Source organism: Lissotriton vulgaris, chromosome 5 (genome assembly GCF_964263255.1).
Source record: "Lissotriton vulgaris chromosome 5, aLisVul1.2, whole genome shotgun sequence".
NCBI lineage: Eukaryota > Metazoa > Chordata > Amphibia > Caudata > Salamandridae > Lissotriton > Lissotriton vulgaris.
In genome coordinates, this window is record NC_141693.1 from 61,260,782 (window position 1) to 61,279,216 (window position 18,435).

Genomic DNA, 18,435 nt, shown 5'->3' on the forward strand with positions numbered 1-18,435 from the left:
TGCGTGAAAAAGATGCGCAGAGCGCATCTTTTCGCCAGGCAAAACCTAAAAACACCGACCCACAACCCCCCACAACCTATTCCTCGAAGAAACTGGAACAAAATCACTACCGATCAACTCTTCACTTCGCTTAACCAAAACCCTCCTGCCATGTCATCGGACCCAAACGAAGCCGCAACCAAACTCACACAATGGATCACCCACAGCGCTAACGAATTAGCACCCTTGAAAAACCACCAGATCAAACAAGGCAGCAAAAAGGCCCCCTGGTTCAACGACGACCTTAAGAAATCCAAGAAGTCATGTCGCACTCTCAAGAAAACCTGGAGAAAAAACCCTACCACCGACAACCTGACCACCTTCAAGGACGCCACCCGCAAACACCACCAATTGATCCGATCCACCAAGAAATCAGCATTCAAGGATCGACTCGACAACAACGCCCACAACAGCAAGGAACTATTCAACATCATCAAAGAATTTACCAACCCCACTGCCGGCACCAACGACATCACTCCCTCACAAGACCTCTGCGACTCTTTATCCTCTTTCTTCCACAACAAAATCGCCGACATACATAACAGCTTTGAAAACCAGTCAGAAGACCAGTCAACTCCACCCACCCCCGAACCAAAACCGCCCTCCAACATCCTTTGCGACTGGAACCCAATCACTACTGAAGACACCAACCGCCTGATGAACTCCATCCACTCTGGATCACCAACCGACCCATGCCCCCACCACATCTTCAACAAAGCAGACTCCATCATCGCACCCCATCTCCGCGATGTCATCAACTGTTCCTTCAACTCCGCTACCTTCCCAGAAAGCTGGAAAAATGCCGAGCTCAGCGCCCTCCTAAAGAAACCCACAGCAGACCCCTCTGAACTTAAGAACTACCGCCCCATCTCACTCCTCCCATTCCCTGCTAAAGTCATTGAGAAAGCCGTCAATAGCCAGCTGGCCGCCTTCCTCGAAGCCAACAATTCCCTCGACCCCTCACAGTCCGGCTTCCGAGCAAAACACAGCACCGAAACCGCCCTCATCGCTGCTACAGACGACATCCGAGCACTACTGGACAACGGAGAAACTGTTGCCCTCATCCTACTTGACCTCTCGGCCGCCTTCGACACAGTCTGTCATAGCACCCTCATACAACGCCTCAACAACGTTGGCATACAAGGAAAAGCTCTGGATTGGATCATCTCGTTCCTCGCCGGAAGAACCCAGAGAGTCCGCCTCCCCCCATTCAAATCAGAGGCCACCGAAGTCATCTGCGGCGTATCACAAGGATCATCACTCAGTCCCACCCTCTTCAACGTTTACATGAGTCCCCTCGCATCCATCGCATGACAACACAACCTCAACATCATCTCCTATGCAGACGACACTCAACTGATCCTCTCCCTCACCAAAGACCCAAACACCGCTAAAACCAATCTAAACGAAGGAATGAAAGAAGTAGCCGAATGGATGAAGAACAGCCGTCTAAAACTAAACTCGGACAAAACGGAAGTCCTCATCTTAGGTTCATCCCCTTCTGCTTGGGACAACTCATGGTGGCCACCGGCCCTGGGTACAGCACCGATACCTACAGACCACGCACGTAACCTGGGCTTCATCCTAGACTCCTCCGTCTCAATTACCAGACAAGTCAACGCCGTCTCGTCTTCAACATCCTTCGCACGCTCAAAAAAATGTTCCGTTAGATCCCCACCGAAATAAGAAAGACAGTCACCCACGCTTTGGTCACTAGCCGACTGGATTATGGAAATACCCTCTACGCCGGAACCACAGCCAAACTACAGAATAAACTCCAACGCATCCAAAACGCCTCAGCCAGACTCATATTGGACATCCCCCGTCAAGCTCACATTTCCGGTCACCTGAAAGACCTCCACTGGCTTCCTGTTAACAAGAGAATAACATTCCGCCTCCTCACCCACGCACACAAGGCCCTCTACGACCTAGGACCCCAATGCCTCAACACACGACTGACCTTCTACACACCCACCCGCCAACTACGATCATCCAATCTAGCCCTCGCCGCAATTCCGCGCATCCAAAGGTCCACCTTAGGAGGAAGATCCTTCTCCTACTTAGTGGCCAAAACCTGGAATTCTCTCCCCTCTCACCTCCGCCTTACACAGAACCACCTCTCCTTCAGAAAGCAACCAAAAACCTGGCTATTTGATAATTAATGCACACTCCCTCCTCCAAGTGCCTTGAGACCCTCTGGGTGAGTAGTGCGCTATACAAATTCCTGAACTTAACCTTGAACTTATGTATGTATGTGTGTTCTTATATAGCGCTCGATGCACCCTTGGGCATCTCGGCGCTTGCCTTGGGAACCAGTCCCGTTTTTCCCTGTGAGATCACCCATGCTGGGCATCCCCAAGGTGAAAGCCTGGCATCCCTCCGCGGGGGGGGGGCGTTGTGGAGATTAAGCAAGCTTGTTGCCAAGAGTTGCATAGTGTGAACTCGTGTTTAGAGTGGGCACCGAAGCGAGAATTATCGAGTCCGTGGACAATTGGGTTCAGGACCCTGCCGCGTCGGGAATCGAACCCTGGTCCCGGGTCTGACCTCAGCTTCAGGGTATGCCTCCTCTAACCAGTGAGTCACACTTTTCCACTTTGCGGAGGGAGACGAGCCCCCGCCTCTGACACTGTTTATACAGGCCACCACTGATGTCCAATAAGTCTGCATTGCTGAACAGTGCCAGAGTATATGGTAAGAGGTGCCTTCTCCCCCACACCCCTGCACGCAAGCTGATTCAGGGCTCCTTCCCATTTTGACCAATGTATTGCAAAAGACATACGCCCTGTGTGGTATCTTGAGTTGCACCAGACAAAATCGTGATCTTATCGCCATCTCTTTGGGAGAGGCTAGTGCTATCCGCCAGTCCTCATCCTCCAGGTCTCCTATGTCAGTATCCAACGTTGCCGGAGCTGAAGTAATGTGTCGGATGCACTGTTAATATGTTTTTTAAACGTTAAGGAGATTGCTTTGCATACCATGTAGTCATCTAATATTCTGTTTTCTAACAGGGATGCTTCAGGTCAGACCTCCCCATTAGGGACCGCTGCCATTAAAGTTTAGGGTAAACCAGAACGGTCAGAGATCCTGAATCTGGAAATGAATCCCTTTGTAATGGAGGAATTTTGCTCAAAGCCCTGGACCTTTTCAGACTCAAAAGGACAAGTAGAGAAAGGGTTGTGAGCGTCAGCTGTTCTCTTTCTTTCACAACGTTTTCTATGAAAAAATTATAATTAGTGAAATGGACTCAAATCATGTGACAAAAAAAAATAACTATTCTCACTCAAACCTACTCGTATTGTGTTACATCCAAATAAGGAATTAGCCTACTGATGGGTATATATACGTGGCTGCCATGAAGTGTGGTGGACATGAAGGTATCAGAAGGTTTCTGGGTCGACGAGGTAATATTCATGCTGTAAAACAGGAAACGGCAAAACTGTTCCACCCCTCCATAGATCTCCCTCCCTGGAGAAACCTATCAGGTCCCATTTATCAAAGCCGGGTCTTCGGCCTAATATGCCCAGTATTCCTGAGTCCCATAGTGGTGTTGTCTGGGTAATCCTACCCTCCCAGTCCAGTGTTTTAAGAGTTGTGTGCCACAGTTGGACCGGAAGAGCTGTGGGTCCTGTGAGGATCATATAACATGGGGAGGTGTACAGTGATCGCGTGTATTCAAGTGGCCGTAACACATAACAGTCCATATGAAACGCCGTATTGGCTGCAGGCCGATGTACCCATTGGTTAACAGTGGTGAGCTGTGCTGCCTGGTAATATCTGTGGATGTCGGGCAACGTAATACCTCCGTCATACGAGTCATGTGTCCGTTTTTTGAGGGCTATATGAGGGGCACCCCTTCCCACAACAAGGTCCTTAATTCAGTCTCTATAGTCCGGAAGTAGGTATCGGGGACTGAGAATGGTGCATTTTGCACAAGTAAAGAAACCGCTGCAGTGCCATCATCTTGGACAAAGCAGCTCGTCCAAGAAGGGACATGGGCAGGACAGCGGTCACGCGCAGCGGGCGCGCCGATTGTGCGCCGAAGGCGCGCCAAAGGTAAGCCCGTCTACGCCCGTCCGCGCCCAGTGCCAGGACCCCTGGCCCACGAGGACCCTGGCCGACCCGCCTGACTTACACCGCCGCCACCCTCATCGCACTCAACACCGGCCGAACCCCAGGATGCTACCGAGCCACCCCACGACGCGCCCACGGACCCTTCAGCTGCCACGCCTGCAAGTTCACCTGCATCCGGACCTGCCCGGCACCAGCACCTGCCAAGCCGAACACCAGCAGCAACCACCTCAAGTGCATCCTCCTCAACACCCGCTCCGTCCACAGACACGCCATCGAACTCTGGAACCTCCTAGACGCCACAGCCCCGGACGTTGCCTTCATCACGGAGACCTGGATGAACGCCTCTTCAGCGCCCGACATCGCCATCGCCATCCCAGAGGGCTACAAGATCACCCGGAGGGACCGCACCGCCAACCAGATGGGAGGAGGCATCGCCATCATCCACAGGAACACCATCCGAATCACGACTAGCACCGACAACACCCTAACCACCGACGAACACCTGCATTTCCAGATCCACACCGACCCGAAGACCACCCTCAGAGGCACCCTGATCTACCGACCCCCGGGACCACGCACTCAATTCAGCGAGGACATCGCCGACTTCGTCAGCCCGCATGCCCTCCCCTCCGCTGACTACATCCTCCTGGGGGACCTCAACTTCCACCTGGAGAACAACAACGACCGCAACACCAGCACCCTGCTCGACAACCTCGCCAACCTTGGACTCAAGCAACTGGTGAACACCCCCACCCACCTCGCCGGACACACACTCGACGCCGTCTTCTCATCCAGCAAAGACATCGCCTTCAGCCACGCCACAGAACTCCACTGGGCAGACCACAGCTGCGTACACTTCACCTTCAAAAGAACGACGATCCACCGCCACCAGCAACAGGTTGCCCGTAGAAGCTGGAACAAGATCACAGCCGACCAACTCGCTGCTTCCCTGAGCCAGCACCCTCCTGCCAGCTCAGCGAACCCCAGCCAAGCCGCCGACAACCTCACGCAGTGGATCAGCAACTGCGCGGACGAACTCGCCCCTCTGAGGACCCCGCCCAGCAGACCCGGCAGCAAGAAAGCCCCATGGTTCACCGACGAACTCAAGAGCTCCAAGAAGAACTGCCGAGCCCTCGAGAAAGCCTCGAGAAAGGAACCTACACCGGACAACATGACCACCCTCAAACTCGCCACCCGGAAGCACCACCAACTGATCCGCGCCGCCAAGAAAACTGCATTCAAGGACCGGCTGGACAACAACGCACACAACTGCAAGGAACTCTTCAACATCGTGAAAGAGCTCTCCAACCCCAACGCCGGAAACAACGACATCACCCCTTCGCAAGACCTCTGCAACTCCCTCGCCTCCTACTTCCACAACAAGATCGCGGACATACACAACAGCTTCAGCACCTAACCGACGCACGCCACGACCACAGCAACGCCGCCCACCACCACCCTCCTAGCCTGGACTCCGATCAGCACCGAAGACACCGTCCCCATGATGAACTCCGTCCACTCCGGATCTCCGACCGACCCCTGCCCTCTCCACGTCTTCAACAAGGCCGACGCTGTCATCGCACCCCACCTGCGGGACATTATCAACACCTCCTTCGACACCGCCACCTTCCCCGAGAGCTGGAAGCACGCCGAACTCAGCGCTCTTCTCAAGAAACCTACAGCAGACCCCACCGAACTCAAGAATTACCGCCCAATCTCGCTACTCCCGTTTCCAGCCAAAGTCATCGAGAAGACCGTCAACAAACAGCTGGCCGCCTTCCTCGAGACGAACGGATCCCTCGACCCCTCGCAGTCCGGCTTCCGAGCCAACCACAGCACCGAGACCGCCCTCATCGCCGCCACCGACGACATCCGAGCCCTGATGGACAACGGAGAAACAGCGGCCCTCATCCTCCTAGACCTCTCCGCGGCCTTCGACACTGTCTGCCACCGCACCCTAGTGCAACGCCTCAGCAACGTCGGAATCCAGGAAAAGGCACTGGAATGGATCGTCTCCTTCCTCGACGGAAGAACACAGAGAGTCCGCCTACCACCGTACAAGTCAGAGGCCACCGAAGTCATCTGCGGCGTCCCTCAAGGATCCTCGCTGAGCCCTACCCTCTTCAACGTCTACATGAGCCCCCTCGCGGCCATCGCACGCCAACACAACCTCAACATAATCTCCTACGCCGACGACACCCAGCTGATCCTCTCCCTGACCAACGACCCCGCCGCCGCAGGAGCCAACCTGCACGAAGGGATGAAGGAGGTAGCCGAGTGGATGACGACCAGCCGCCTGAAACTGAACTCAGACAAGACGGAGGTCCTCATCCTGGGCTCCACGCCCACCGCCTGGGACGACTCCTGGTGGCCACCCGCCCTGGGCACCGCACGCAAACCGACGAACCACGCACGCAACCTGGGCTTCATCCTGGACTCCTCCCTCTCCATGACTAGACAAGTCAACGCCGTCTCCTCGGCGTGCTTCAACATCCTGCGCATGCTACGGAAGATCTTCTGGTGGATCCCCACGGAGACAAGGAAGACCGTCACCCAGGCCCTCGTCACCAGCCGACTGGACTACGGCAAAGCCCTCTACGCCGGAACCACCGCCAAGCTCCAGAAGAGACTTCAGCGGATCCAGAACGCCTCAGCCAGACTCATCCTTGACATCCCACGAAACAGCCACATCTCCGGACACCTGAGAGACCTGCACTGGCTCCCCGTCAACAAAAGAATCACCTTCCGTCTCCTCACCCACGCACACAAAGCCCTGCACGATCAAGGCCCGAGCTACCTCAACAACCGAATCAACTTCTACGCTCCCAAACGCCACCTCCGATCAGCCAGCCACGCCCTCGCCGCCGTCCCACACATCCGCAGAGCGACAACAGGAGGAAGGTCCTTCTCCTACCTGGCCGCCAAGACCTGGAACTCCCTCCCGACCGATCTGCGCCTGACCCAAGACCACCTCTCCTTCAGGAAGAAGCTCAAGACCTGGCTGTTCGAGCAGTAACGCCCCCCCCCCCCTAAGCGCCTTGAGACCCTACGGGTAAGTTGTGCGCTCTATAAATGTCTTGATTGATTGATTGAAACGTCTCTCCTGAGATTCTGTAGGGGACCCTGGAGATTATGGTCATAGAATGAGTCGGGATCGGTGGTGACATAGATACCAAATATCGGAAGCCATCAGAAACTACCCTTGCTACACATCCCCTATCTTGTCACGAAGAGTATCCATAGAGATCAAATAGCGTCCATTTAGACCACTTATGGTGTATCCCAAGTACCTACCGAAGGTTGTGAATACTTCCAGTATACGACTCAGGGAGACGCAGGAGCTGCTATATACAATAATATATTGTCAGCGTACAGAGAAATTATGTATTCCCACTCCTCCATCCAGTGTAGGCCACGTATCAAAGGGTCAAAGAATTCACAGGTAGTCAGTGGTTCTAGAACTAGGGCAAACAAGAGAGGCGAAAGAGGGCAACCCTGTTGTGGTCTCACACCTCAAGGGGAATTATCTAGAGGTTTTCGCATTAATGACTACCCAGGCCAGGGAATTGGTGTATAATAATCGTACCCAGGACAAGAACTTGGGGTCGAAGCTCATCCGTTCCAGCACAGCAAAAAGGTGTAGCCATTCCACAGTGTCGAATGCCATACGAGCATTAAGGGACAAAATAGTTGCGTCTTCTTGTATAGAAAGGGCGAGCCCCAACATTCCGTGGAGACATCGCAGATTGAAGGTCGTGTTTCTACCTGGCGTGAAACAGGACTGGTGTGGATGCACCAATTTGGTAATAATTTGTATTCATCTATGGGCTAATAGTTTCACCAAAATTTTGATCTCAACGTTGAGGAGGGAAATGGGTCTGCAGGAGGAGCAGTCCTCAGCTGGCTTACCCTCCTTATGAAGGACCACAAAGGAAGCGAGACTTTGGTCTCTGGAGAGCACCCCCTTTTCCCAACTCTCCAAGTACATTTAAAGTAATTGCGGTGCAATAAGAGTCATAGTAATCTTGTATAACTATATCGAGAGCACGTTCTGACACATTGCTTTGCCTGATGCGATATTGCGAATCGCTTGGGCAATTGTGTCCTCTGTAGGATCCCTTTCCATGAAGGCTCTGTCTTCAGTAGGGAGTGTAGGAAGTCGTAAATACCAGAGAAAGTCATGGGAATGTCACATATTTGTAGCCCCGACTGGGGAGTATAGGTGCTTGTAGTAATCTGAGAAGGCATTCGCAATATCTTGGGGATCTGTAAGAAACACCCTGGTGCCCTGAGAGATCCCGGTAACCCATCGAATCGCCTTTTCCCAGACGTAGGTCCCTTGCTCAAGACTGAATTGCATATAGCTGGGTCTGAACTGAGGTTGCGAAGCAAGCTAAAAAATTATGATTGATTCAACCCAGATCTGTGACTGGGGGTGAGTGTCTGAAACGTTTTGGCACTCCATACATCATCTCCTTGTGTTTGCTTTGTTCGCCCTAAGTTGGCAGGGTATGCCCAGACGTGGGTCCCTTGCTTACTTTGCCACTGAATTCAAGCTAGCCTGTCTGATGAAGGTGTTATCCATAAACCGGTCCCAGGATGCTTGTTTCTGGTTCAGGGAAGACCTGGCTTGGCAATTCGGGCTGGACTGTTCCCAGGAGGCACAGGGTCAAGACTGATTTTCATATAGCTGGGTCTGAACCGCGGTGGCGAAGTGAGCTAAAGAATGATGATGGATTCAGCCCAGATCTGTGACTGGGGGTGAGTGTCTGAAATGTTTCAGCATTCCGTCTATCATCTCCTTGTGTTTGCTCCATTTAGCAATGCCATATATATAGCCCAAATGGGGGAGCGGTCAGATATCCCCCTAGCCAAATGGTGCATCTCTCGGAATCACGAGACGTGGTGGGCCAAAGTGAGTAGGAGGGAAATACGGGAGAGACGCCCAATGAGCCTCCGAGGGAAATGTAAAATTCTGAGTGATGGGATTGTATGTTTGCCATACATCTACCAACCCCATTGCTGTAAAGAAGTCCATCAAATGTGTGTGGGAAGTGGTCACGTGGCGTGGGGGTCGACAGTCAAGTGAATCACGCATGGTCATATTAAAGTCACCCCCTAAGAGGAGTTCACCCAAGTCCAGAAGAGTGCTGCTGTGTAAGGCCAGATGGTTATATACGGATAGGATATTTATTGGTTCCCCCTCCCATATCCAAGAGAGGGCTGTGCATCTATATAGGGGGTTGTAGGGGATTGCTTCACTGTCAACTGCAATTATTTTTTAATAGAATGCCTACTGCTCTAGAGCTTGTTGTCAAACCTGCATATATCACCAACGTGTGACCCCTGCCGTCTAGGGCTTTGCAAGTGTTACCATCAGATGCATCTCCTGTAGGAGGACCACCATCAGGTGAATGCCGTTTAACATATTGTAGCACTACCCCGCTTGAGTCGGTCTCCCAATCCTTTCACATTCCAGGATAGGATGCAGATATCAGAGACTTCTCGCATCGTCATTCCAGGGGCCTAGTGTTGTCGGTAGCCATGCAGGGTCGGGCCTGTCCGTATATACATAAAGTGTAGTCTCTACGTTACAATATGTGTGGAGCACATCAAGAGAAATAATATTACATTCCACACAACCCATTCCCTTCCCTCCCTTCAGCCCCAAATGTTGAAACCCTCCATCCCACCTCCCTGCACAGCAAACTCAAAACTGCCTGCCACCAAACTCTGCAGAGTGCCCATCACCCCACCACAACATGAAACAAGTACAGGAACTGTGGACTACCCAACGAACTGCACCCCCGGCCTCTCTCATAACTAGTACCAAAGAGCACAACTAAACCCCACAACACTTTTAAATAGAATTTTCGTCTTTCATCCCATTGCATCTATATATTTCAGCCATCTTCATAGCTTCCCTGCCTCCCCACTGGCTTCAAGCTAGCCTGGCTGATGACGGCTGATTAGCCAGAAACCGGTCCCAGGATGCTTGTTTCCGGTCCAGGGAAGACATGGCTTGGCAGTTCAGGCTGGACTGTTCCCATGAGGCACAGGGTCAGACCGATTTGCATATGGCCATGTCGAACTTGGGTGGCGGAGTGAGCTAAAGAATGATGATGGATTAAACCCAGATCAGTTGACTGGGGGTGAGTGCTTGCAATGTTCAACACTCCGTCCATCATCCTTTTTGGTTTTCCCTTGTGGACTAAAGCATCCCCATCTTTTTGGAAAGAAGGGTAATTTACATTTTGGAAGCTTTTTTTTTTATTACATGCAAACCCCAACTGCCTCAGCTCTTGATATCACTGCAACACAGGTCACCACTCCTGGCTGCTGCAGATGTGTTCTTCCTGCAGTATCGCGGGCAGTGGCCGAGCAAAGCCCAGGCAAAGGGTGGGCCCGTCCATGCCCGTAAGAAACAGGAGGAGGCTGGGTCACCCCTCTCACGCCCACGGTTTCAGTTACAGTGCTCTGTGGCTTTGTCCCCTGACACCGTGCCAGGTGCTCTCTCCTCAGCCCAACCTGCACCAGACTCCCAGTAGTTACTGTCCAGCTGCACCCCTCTTGACCCTGGCAGCCTGGGCCAACTGCACTTGAACTTCCAGATTAGCTTCTTCCCCTTCCCTTTCTCCCTGCCTGCCCGACCTATCCCTTGCCCGCCGGCTCTGCTGGAAACCTCCCTTCTGCTACCTGAAGCCCTGCCGCCCCCTACACCTCGCCTCACGCGTCACGCGTCACTCCCCTTTGTGCTTGCTGTCTCCCCCTATGGGCACCATTGGCACCACAGCGCACCCACGTGGCAGACGCGCAGAGTGGGTATGCCGTGCATGGACCTCGCTCTGCACTAGGTCTCCACCCACAACGGACTGCCTGTGCTTCACATCAGACGAACTTAGAGCCCTGGACTCCGGATGACAGAACAACTGCTGCGCCCAGGCCTCACCCTGGACCACCAATGGCCCTTTCTCCTGCCGGGACTGCAGATTTACCTGTACCAGAAGAGAAATAACTGACACCACGTTCAACAGCCACAACAAGTCACTCACACTCAACAGCAGGGCCGTGGCCAACCCCTTCAGAGACATCAACTGCCTGCTGAACAACACACGTTCTCTTGGAAAAGACGCAACAGAAATCTGGAAAACCATCACCACCCCAGACACCATCTTCATCACAGAGACCTGGCTGAACGCCGCATCAGCACCCAGTATTGCCACAGCCATACCAGACGGATGCAAGATCACGCAGCAAGACAGGACCAATAGAAACAGCAGCATCACAGCCATAATCCACGAAGAGACTCTCAAATGTGCAACAACAACAGACAACACCACCCCCTTCATGGAGCACCTCAACTTCCAACTCCAAACGAACAGCAAACCCACGATTGGAGAAACCCTCACCTAAAGACCCCCGGGACTCCGCCCTCCCTTCTGCAACCCCTTCTCCAACGTCATCGCTCCTATCACTATTGAGGAGAAACTATCTTCCTAGGAGACCTCAACTTTCACCTTGAAAACATTGATGACACCAACACGACTGACATCCTAGAAAGTATGGCCAACCTCGAACAATTGGTCACCGACCCCACTCACATCGCAGGAGACACGCTTGACCCTATCTTTACACCCACACTGAAGAGCTCACCTGGACCGACCACCACTGCGTCCACTTCATCATCTCAGAGCCCCTCAAAACCCCCGCCTCCACTGCCAGCGAAACATGTCGTAGCCGGTCCGAAGCATCAGAACAACGCTGGATCAACACCCTCAACTTTCACCTACCTACCTCCACAAGGACAGGGAACAAGCAGTGGACAACTTCACTAAATGGTCCGAAAGCATCTACATCAAGCATGAAGAAACATTAGAACTGCGTTGAGAACCCATAGCAGCATGTTGGGACAACCTCTTAAATGAGCTGCAACAGAAAGAGGGCGGTGACCCTGAGGATTCGCCTGGTTGCGACGTGGGCGAATAGATGTAGCGAACCATACTTTAGTGCTAACCGCAGACCACTTAAGAATGTGAATAAGCGTGGACACTACGCAAAGGGGACGTTGAGTAACACAGCAGCAAGGAAACATTACGCAAATATGCCCGAAGATGGAGAGTTTGGAGGGAATTTACTAAAGAATGAGGCCTGAACATGGCTTTAATTACATTTCAACGCTGTTTGGAAGCAGAGAAGGTATGTTTTGAAGACTGGCATCGTAATTCGGAAACTTTGAATTCGTTTTTCCACAACTCCTAATTGAAGAAACCGAAGGGGAAGTTTCCAGAATGTGCATTAGTTTTCTGTGTGTACAGGGAACTCTTCTGAGGACTTCAGGTAGGTTTTATAGATACAAATAGGTTTTGTGAGGACAGCAGCTCATTTCTGTAGCAATTATTTCAAGATTCAAAGGATTTTTCGGAAGACTTACAGGGATTTAGGAAGATTTAAGAGCATTTCCTGATGATACAAGGGAGTTTTCAGAGGAATCAAAGGTATTTTCTGAGTACTTAAGAGTTTTGTTGAGGATACAAAGTGATTTGATGAGGATCTGAAAGTTTCCTAGCACTTTGAGTGAACTTAGTAGTGGCATTTACACACTGCAGCAGTGAGACCTGCACCTTACACACTGAGAGGAGAATAATAAACCAGCCTTACCTGCTTAGGGTGCTTCTGACATCCTGCAAAACAGATAAATAAAGTGAAATCAGTTTCCAGAGAAGATGTTAAAGTTATGATAGTATTTGTAGGAGTGAAACACTCGATCTATGATTAGAAAACGTTGGCTGCGGTCACATGACAAAGCACATTCTGTGGCATTGCATGACCCAGCACAGAGTGTGACATTCTGAATGACGTCAAATGACATAGCAGAAACTGATATTCTGAATGGTAATGAGACAGCACAGTGTCATTCTGAATGGAGTCACAAAACACAGCACATTCTGATATTCTGAATGGAGTCACTTGACACATTGTATGATGTTCTCAACAGGGTCACATGCAGGGGCCTCATTTAAGACTTGCCAGGGGTTGCAGCTGCGACTCCTGGATTGCCCCTTGTGACCCGTCACTTCTTGTGCGACCCCTGGCTTCAGAGGTAGTAAATTCAGTGCCAAGAAGAGAGAGGCAGCTCGCCCTTATGAGAGTTGTGCTTCACCTTCGTTTTCTGCCACTTTTTTATTACATTAACAGTGAATAATCTGCCAGAAGTCCTTGTTGTAGATCCTAGTGCGCCATGTTTTATTATACTAATAGTATTACAGGTAACGGGCATTGCAGGAAGAAGTATTAACAGCAGGGATACTCGAAGAGTGTTCTTCAGAAGAGTAAGGAACGAATAGAAGCATTACTAAACGAGTGCCATGAAGGAGTAGTTAAGAGCTAAAGGGGTAGAACAGTGCCCCGCAGGAGGAGGTACAAGGAAGGGGTACTAGAAGAGTGCCCTGCAGGAAGAGGTACAAGGAAGGGGTACTAGAAGAGTGCCCTGCAGGAAGAGGTACAAGAAGAAGGGGTACTAGAAGAGTGCCCTGCGGGAAGAGGTACAAGGAGAAGGGGTACTAGAAGAGTGCCCTGCAGGAAGAGGTACAAGAAGAAGGGGTACTAGAAGAGTGCCCTGCGGGAAGAGGTACAAGGAGAAGGGGTACTAGAAGAGTGCCCTGCAGGAAGAGGTACAAGAAGAAGGGGTACTAGAAGAGTGCCCTGCAGGAAGAGGTACAAGAAGAAGGGGTACTAGAAGAGTGCCCTGCAGGAGGAGGTACAAGGGGGGGGGGGCTAGAAGAGTGCCCTGCAAGAGGAGGTACCAGGAAGGGGTACCAGAAGAGTGCCCTGCAGGAGGAGGTACAAGGGGGGGGGGCTAGAAGAGTGCCCTCCAGGAGGAGGTACACTGCAGGAGGAGGTACAAGAAGAAGGGGTACCTGAAGAGTGCCCTCCAGGAAGAGGTACAAGGAAGGGGTACCAGAAGAGTGCCCTCCAGGAGGAGGTACACTGCAGGAGGAGGTACAAGAAGAAGGGGTACCTGAAGAGTGCCCTGGGGGAGGAGGTACAGGCAGAAGGAGTACTAGAGGAGTCTGTGTGAGTGGCAGCCATCTAGGAAATGAGATCACAGCTGCCCAGGAAGAACAAAGAAATGTGACCGCCTCTTGGCAGTTATGGACTTTTAAAGGATCTGCTTGTGTGAAGCGCCCGCCAATTACTGGATTAATTCATCCCAGCATTGGGTGAGCTGTTGGATTGAAGGGGCTGAGATGAAAGACCCCCTATAAAAATTTAAGGAAGAACCACACAAGAGTTAAGGATTTGGACTATTGAACTCTTTATGACAAGCTGTCTATCACTTGCTTGCGGTGTGGCTATATTACAAGTTCATCTCAGTATAAGGAGTTAAACGTACTGTTTAGAGGGTGACGCCAGGATCACAGCTGGTGAATTGAGGCTCTCTGTCACCCTCCAAGGAGGCTCTCGGTCACCCTAAGAGGGATGCTCTATATTACCCTCAGAGGGATACTCCATGTTGCCCTCAGAGGGATGCTCTCTGTCACACTAAGAGGGCTGCTCTCTGTCTCCCTCAGAGGGACGCTCTCTATCACCCTGTGAGGGATGCTCTCAGTCACCCTGAGAGAGATGCTCTATGTCACACTTGGAGGGATGCTCTCTGTCACACTTGGAGGGATGCTCTCTGTCGCCCTCAGAGGGTGCTCTCTGTCACCCTGAGAGAGATGCTCTCTGTCACACTTGGAGAGATGCTCTCTGTCACACTTGGCGGGATGCTCTCTGTCCCCCTCGGAGGGGTGCTCCCTGTCACCCTCAGAGGGATGCTCTCTGTCACACTAAGAGGGTTGCTCTCTGTCACCCTCTCTGTCACCCTCAGAGGGAAGCTCTCTGTCACCCTCAGAGGGATGCTCTCTGTCACCCTCAGAGGGATGCTCTCTGTCACCCTCAGAGGGATGCTCTCTGTCACCCTCAGAGGGATGCTCTCTGTCACCCTCGGAGGGATGCTCTCTGTCACCCTCGGAGGGATGCTCTCTCTCACACTAAGAGGGATGCTCTCTCTCACACTAAGAGGGATGCTCTCTCTCACACTAAGAGGGATGCTCACTGTCACCCTCAGAGGGATGCTCGCTGAGACCGTCAGAGGGTTGCTCCCTGAGACCCTCAGAGGGTTGCTCTCCGTCACCCTCAGAGGGAGGCTCTCCATCACCCTCAGAGGGAGGCTCTCTGTCACCCTCAGAGGGAGGCTCTCTGTCACCCTCAGAGGGAGGCTCTCCGTCACCCTCAGAGGGAGGCTCTCTGTCACCCTCTGAGGGATGCTCTCCATCACCCTCAGAGGGAGGCTCTCCGCACCCTCAGAGGGATGCTCTCTGAGATCCTCAGAGGGATGCTCTCTGAGACCCTTAGAGGGATGCTCTCTGAGACCCTTAGAGGGATGCTCTCTGAGACCCTCAGAGGGATGCTCTCTGAGACCCTCAGAGGGATGCTCTCTGAGACCCTCAGAGGGATGCTCTCTGAGACCCTCAGAGGGTTGCTCTCTGAGACCCTCAGAGGGTTGCTCTCTGTCACCCTCCGGGGGATGCTCTCTGTCACCCTCCGGGGCAGACTCTCTGTCACCCTCAGAGGAATGCTCTCCGTCACCCTCAGAGGGATGCTCTGCATCACCATCTGAGGGATGCTCTCCGTTACCCTCAGAGGGATGCTCTCCGTCACCCACAGAGGGTTGCTCTCCGTCACCCACAGAGGGTTGCTCTCCGTCACCCACAGAGGGTTGCTTTCCGTTACCCTCCGAGGCAGGCTCTCCGTCACCCGCAGAGGGTTGCTCTCCGTCACCCTCCGAGCGAGGCTTGGAGGTTCACCGTCACCCTCCGAGGGAGGCTCTACATCACCCTCCGAGGGAGGTTCTCCGTCACCCTCCGAGGGAGGCTCTACGTCACCCTCCGAGGGAGGCTCTCCGTCACCCTCCGAGAGAGGCTCTCCGTCACCCTCCGAGGGAGGCTCTCCGTCACCCTCCGAGGGAGGCTCTCCGTCACCCTCCGAGGGAGGCTCTCCGTCACCCTCCGAGGGATGCTCGCCGTCACCCGCCGAGGGTTGCTCGCCGTACAAAAGGGGGTGGTGATGGACAGAGCATCTCACACCTAGTCAAAAGATCTGGGTTTAATCCATCACCGTTCTTTAGCCCACTCTGCCACCCCAGTTCAGACATGGCTATATGCAAATCAGTCTGACCCTGTGCCTCATGGGAACAATCCAGCCCGAACTGCCAAGCCATGTCTTCCCTGGACTGGAAACAAGCTTCCGAGGACCGGTTTCTGGCATTCCAGCCGTCTTCAGCCCGGCTTGCTTGAACCCAGTGGCAAAGTGAGCAAGGGACTCAAGTCTGAGCATACCCTGCCACACTTATGGCGGCCAAAAGCGGTACAAAAGGGGGTGGTGATGGATGGGGCATTTGAATCAATCAAACACTCACACCCAGTCAAAAGATCTGGGTTTAATCCATCACCGTTCTTTAGCCCACTCTGCCACCCCAGTTCAGACATGGCTATATGCAAATCAGTCTGACCCTGTGCCTCATGGGAACAGTCCAGCCCGAACTGCCAAGCCATGTCTTCCCTAGACTGGAAACAAGCTTCCGAGGACCGGTTTCTGGCATTCCAGCTGTCTTCAGCCCGGCTTGCTTGAATCCAGTGACAAAGTGAGCAAGGGACTCACGTCTGAGCATACCCTGCCACACTTATGGCGGCCAAAAGCGGTACAAAAGGGGGTGGTGATGGACGGAGCATCTGAATCAATCAAACACTCACACCCAGTCAAAAGATCTGGGTTTAATCCATCACCGTTCTTTAGCCCACTCTGCCACCCCAGTTCAGACATGGCTATATGCAAATCAGTCTGACCCTGTGCCTCATGGGAACAGTCCAGCCGGAACTGCCAAGCCATGTCTTCCGTGGACTGGAAACAAGCTTCCGAGGACCGGTTTCTGGCATTCCAGCCGTCTTCAGCCCGGCTTGCTTGAATCCAGTGGCAAAGTGAGCAAGGGACTCACGTCTGAGCATACCCTGCCACACTTATGGCGGCCAAAAGCGGTACAAAAGGGGGTGGTGATGGACGGAGAATCTGAATTAATCAAACACTCACACCCAGTCAAGAGATCTGGGTTTAATCCATCACCGTTCGTTAGCCCACTCTGCCACCCCAGTTCAGACATGGCTATATGCAAATCAGTCTGACCCTGTGCCTCATGGGAACAGTCCAGCCAGAACTGCCAAGCCATGTCTTTCCTGGACTGGAAACAAGCTTCCGAGGACCGGTTTCTGGCATTCCAGCCGTCTTCAGCCGGCTTGCTTGAATCCAGTGGCAAAGTGAGCAAGGAACTCACGTCTGAGCATACCGTGCCACACATATGGCGGCCAAAAGCGGTACAAAATGGGGTGGTGATGGACGGAGCATCTGAATCAATCAAACACTCACACCCAGTCAAAAGATCTGGGTTTAATCCATCACCGTTCTTTAGCCCACTCTGCCACCCCAGTTCAGACATGGCTATATGCAAATCAGTCTGACCCTGTGCCTCATGGGAACAGTCCAGCCCGAACTGCCAAGCCATGTCTTCCCTGGACTGGAAACAAGCTTCTGAGGACCGGTTTCTGGCATTCCAGCCGTCTTCAGCCCGACTTGCTCGCCGTCACCCGCCGAGCGTTGCTCGCCGGCACCCTCCGAGGGAGGATCTCCGTCAGCCTCCGAGGGAGGCTCTCAGTCACCCTCAGAGGGAGGCTCTCCGTCACCCTCCGAGGGAGGCTCGCCGTCAACCTCCGAGGGAGGCTCGCCGTCACCCTCCGAAGGAGGCTCGCCGTCACCAGCAGAGGGATGCTCACCGTCACCAGCAGAGGGAGGCTCTCCGTCACCCTCCGAGGGAGGCTCTCCGTCACCCGCAGAGGGTTGCTCTCCGTCCCCCTCCGAGGAAGGCTCGGAGGTTCACCGTCACCCTCCGAGGGAGGCTCTCCGTCACCCTCCGAGGGAGGCTCTCCATCACCCTCTGAGGGAGGCTCTCCATCACCCTCTGAGGGAGGCTCTCCGTCACCCTCTCAGAGGGAGGCTCTCTGTCACCCTCCGAGGGATGCTTGCCGTCACCCTCTGAGGAATGCTTGCCGTCACCCGCCAAGGGTTGCTCGCCATCACCCGCCGAGGGTTGCTTGCCGTCACCCTCCGAGGGAGGCTCTCCGTCACCCTCCGAGGGAGGCTCTCCGTCACCCTCCGAGGTTGACTCTCCGTCACCCTCCGAGGGAGGCTCTCCGTCACCCTCCGAGGGAGGCTCGCCGTCACCCTTTGAGGGAT

General features: G+C 53.2%; 1 protein-coding gene across 1 annotated transcript in view; it reads right to left on the bottom strand.

The window, feature by feature from the left end:
• The window catches only part of LOC147710161 (E3 ubiquitin-protein ligase TRIM11-like), a 117,058-nt gene that overhangs the window by 48,911 nt on the left and 49,712 nt on the right, over positions 1-18,435 (bottom strand). Inside the window, exon 4 of the mRNA XM_086920856.1 lies at positions 12,769-12,791. Coding sequence (XP_086776982.1) covers positions 12,769-12,791 — 23 coding nt within the window. The remainder of the gene's footprint in view (positions 1-12,768; positions 12,792-18,435) is intronic.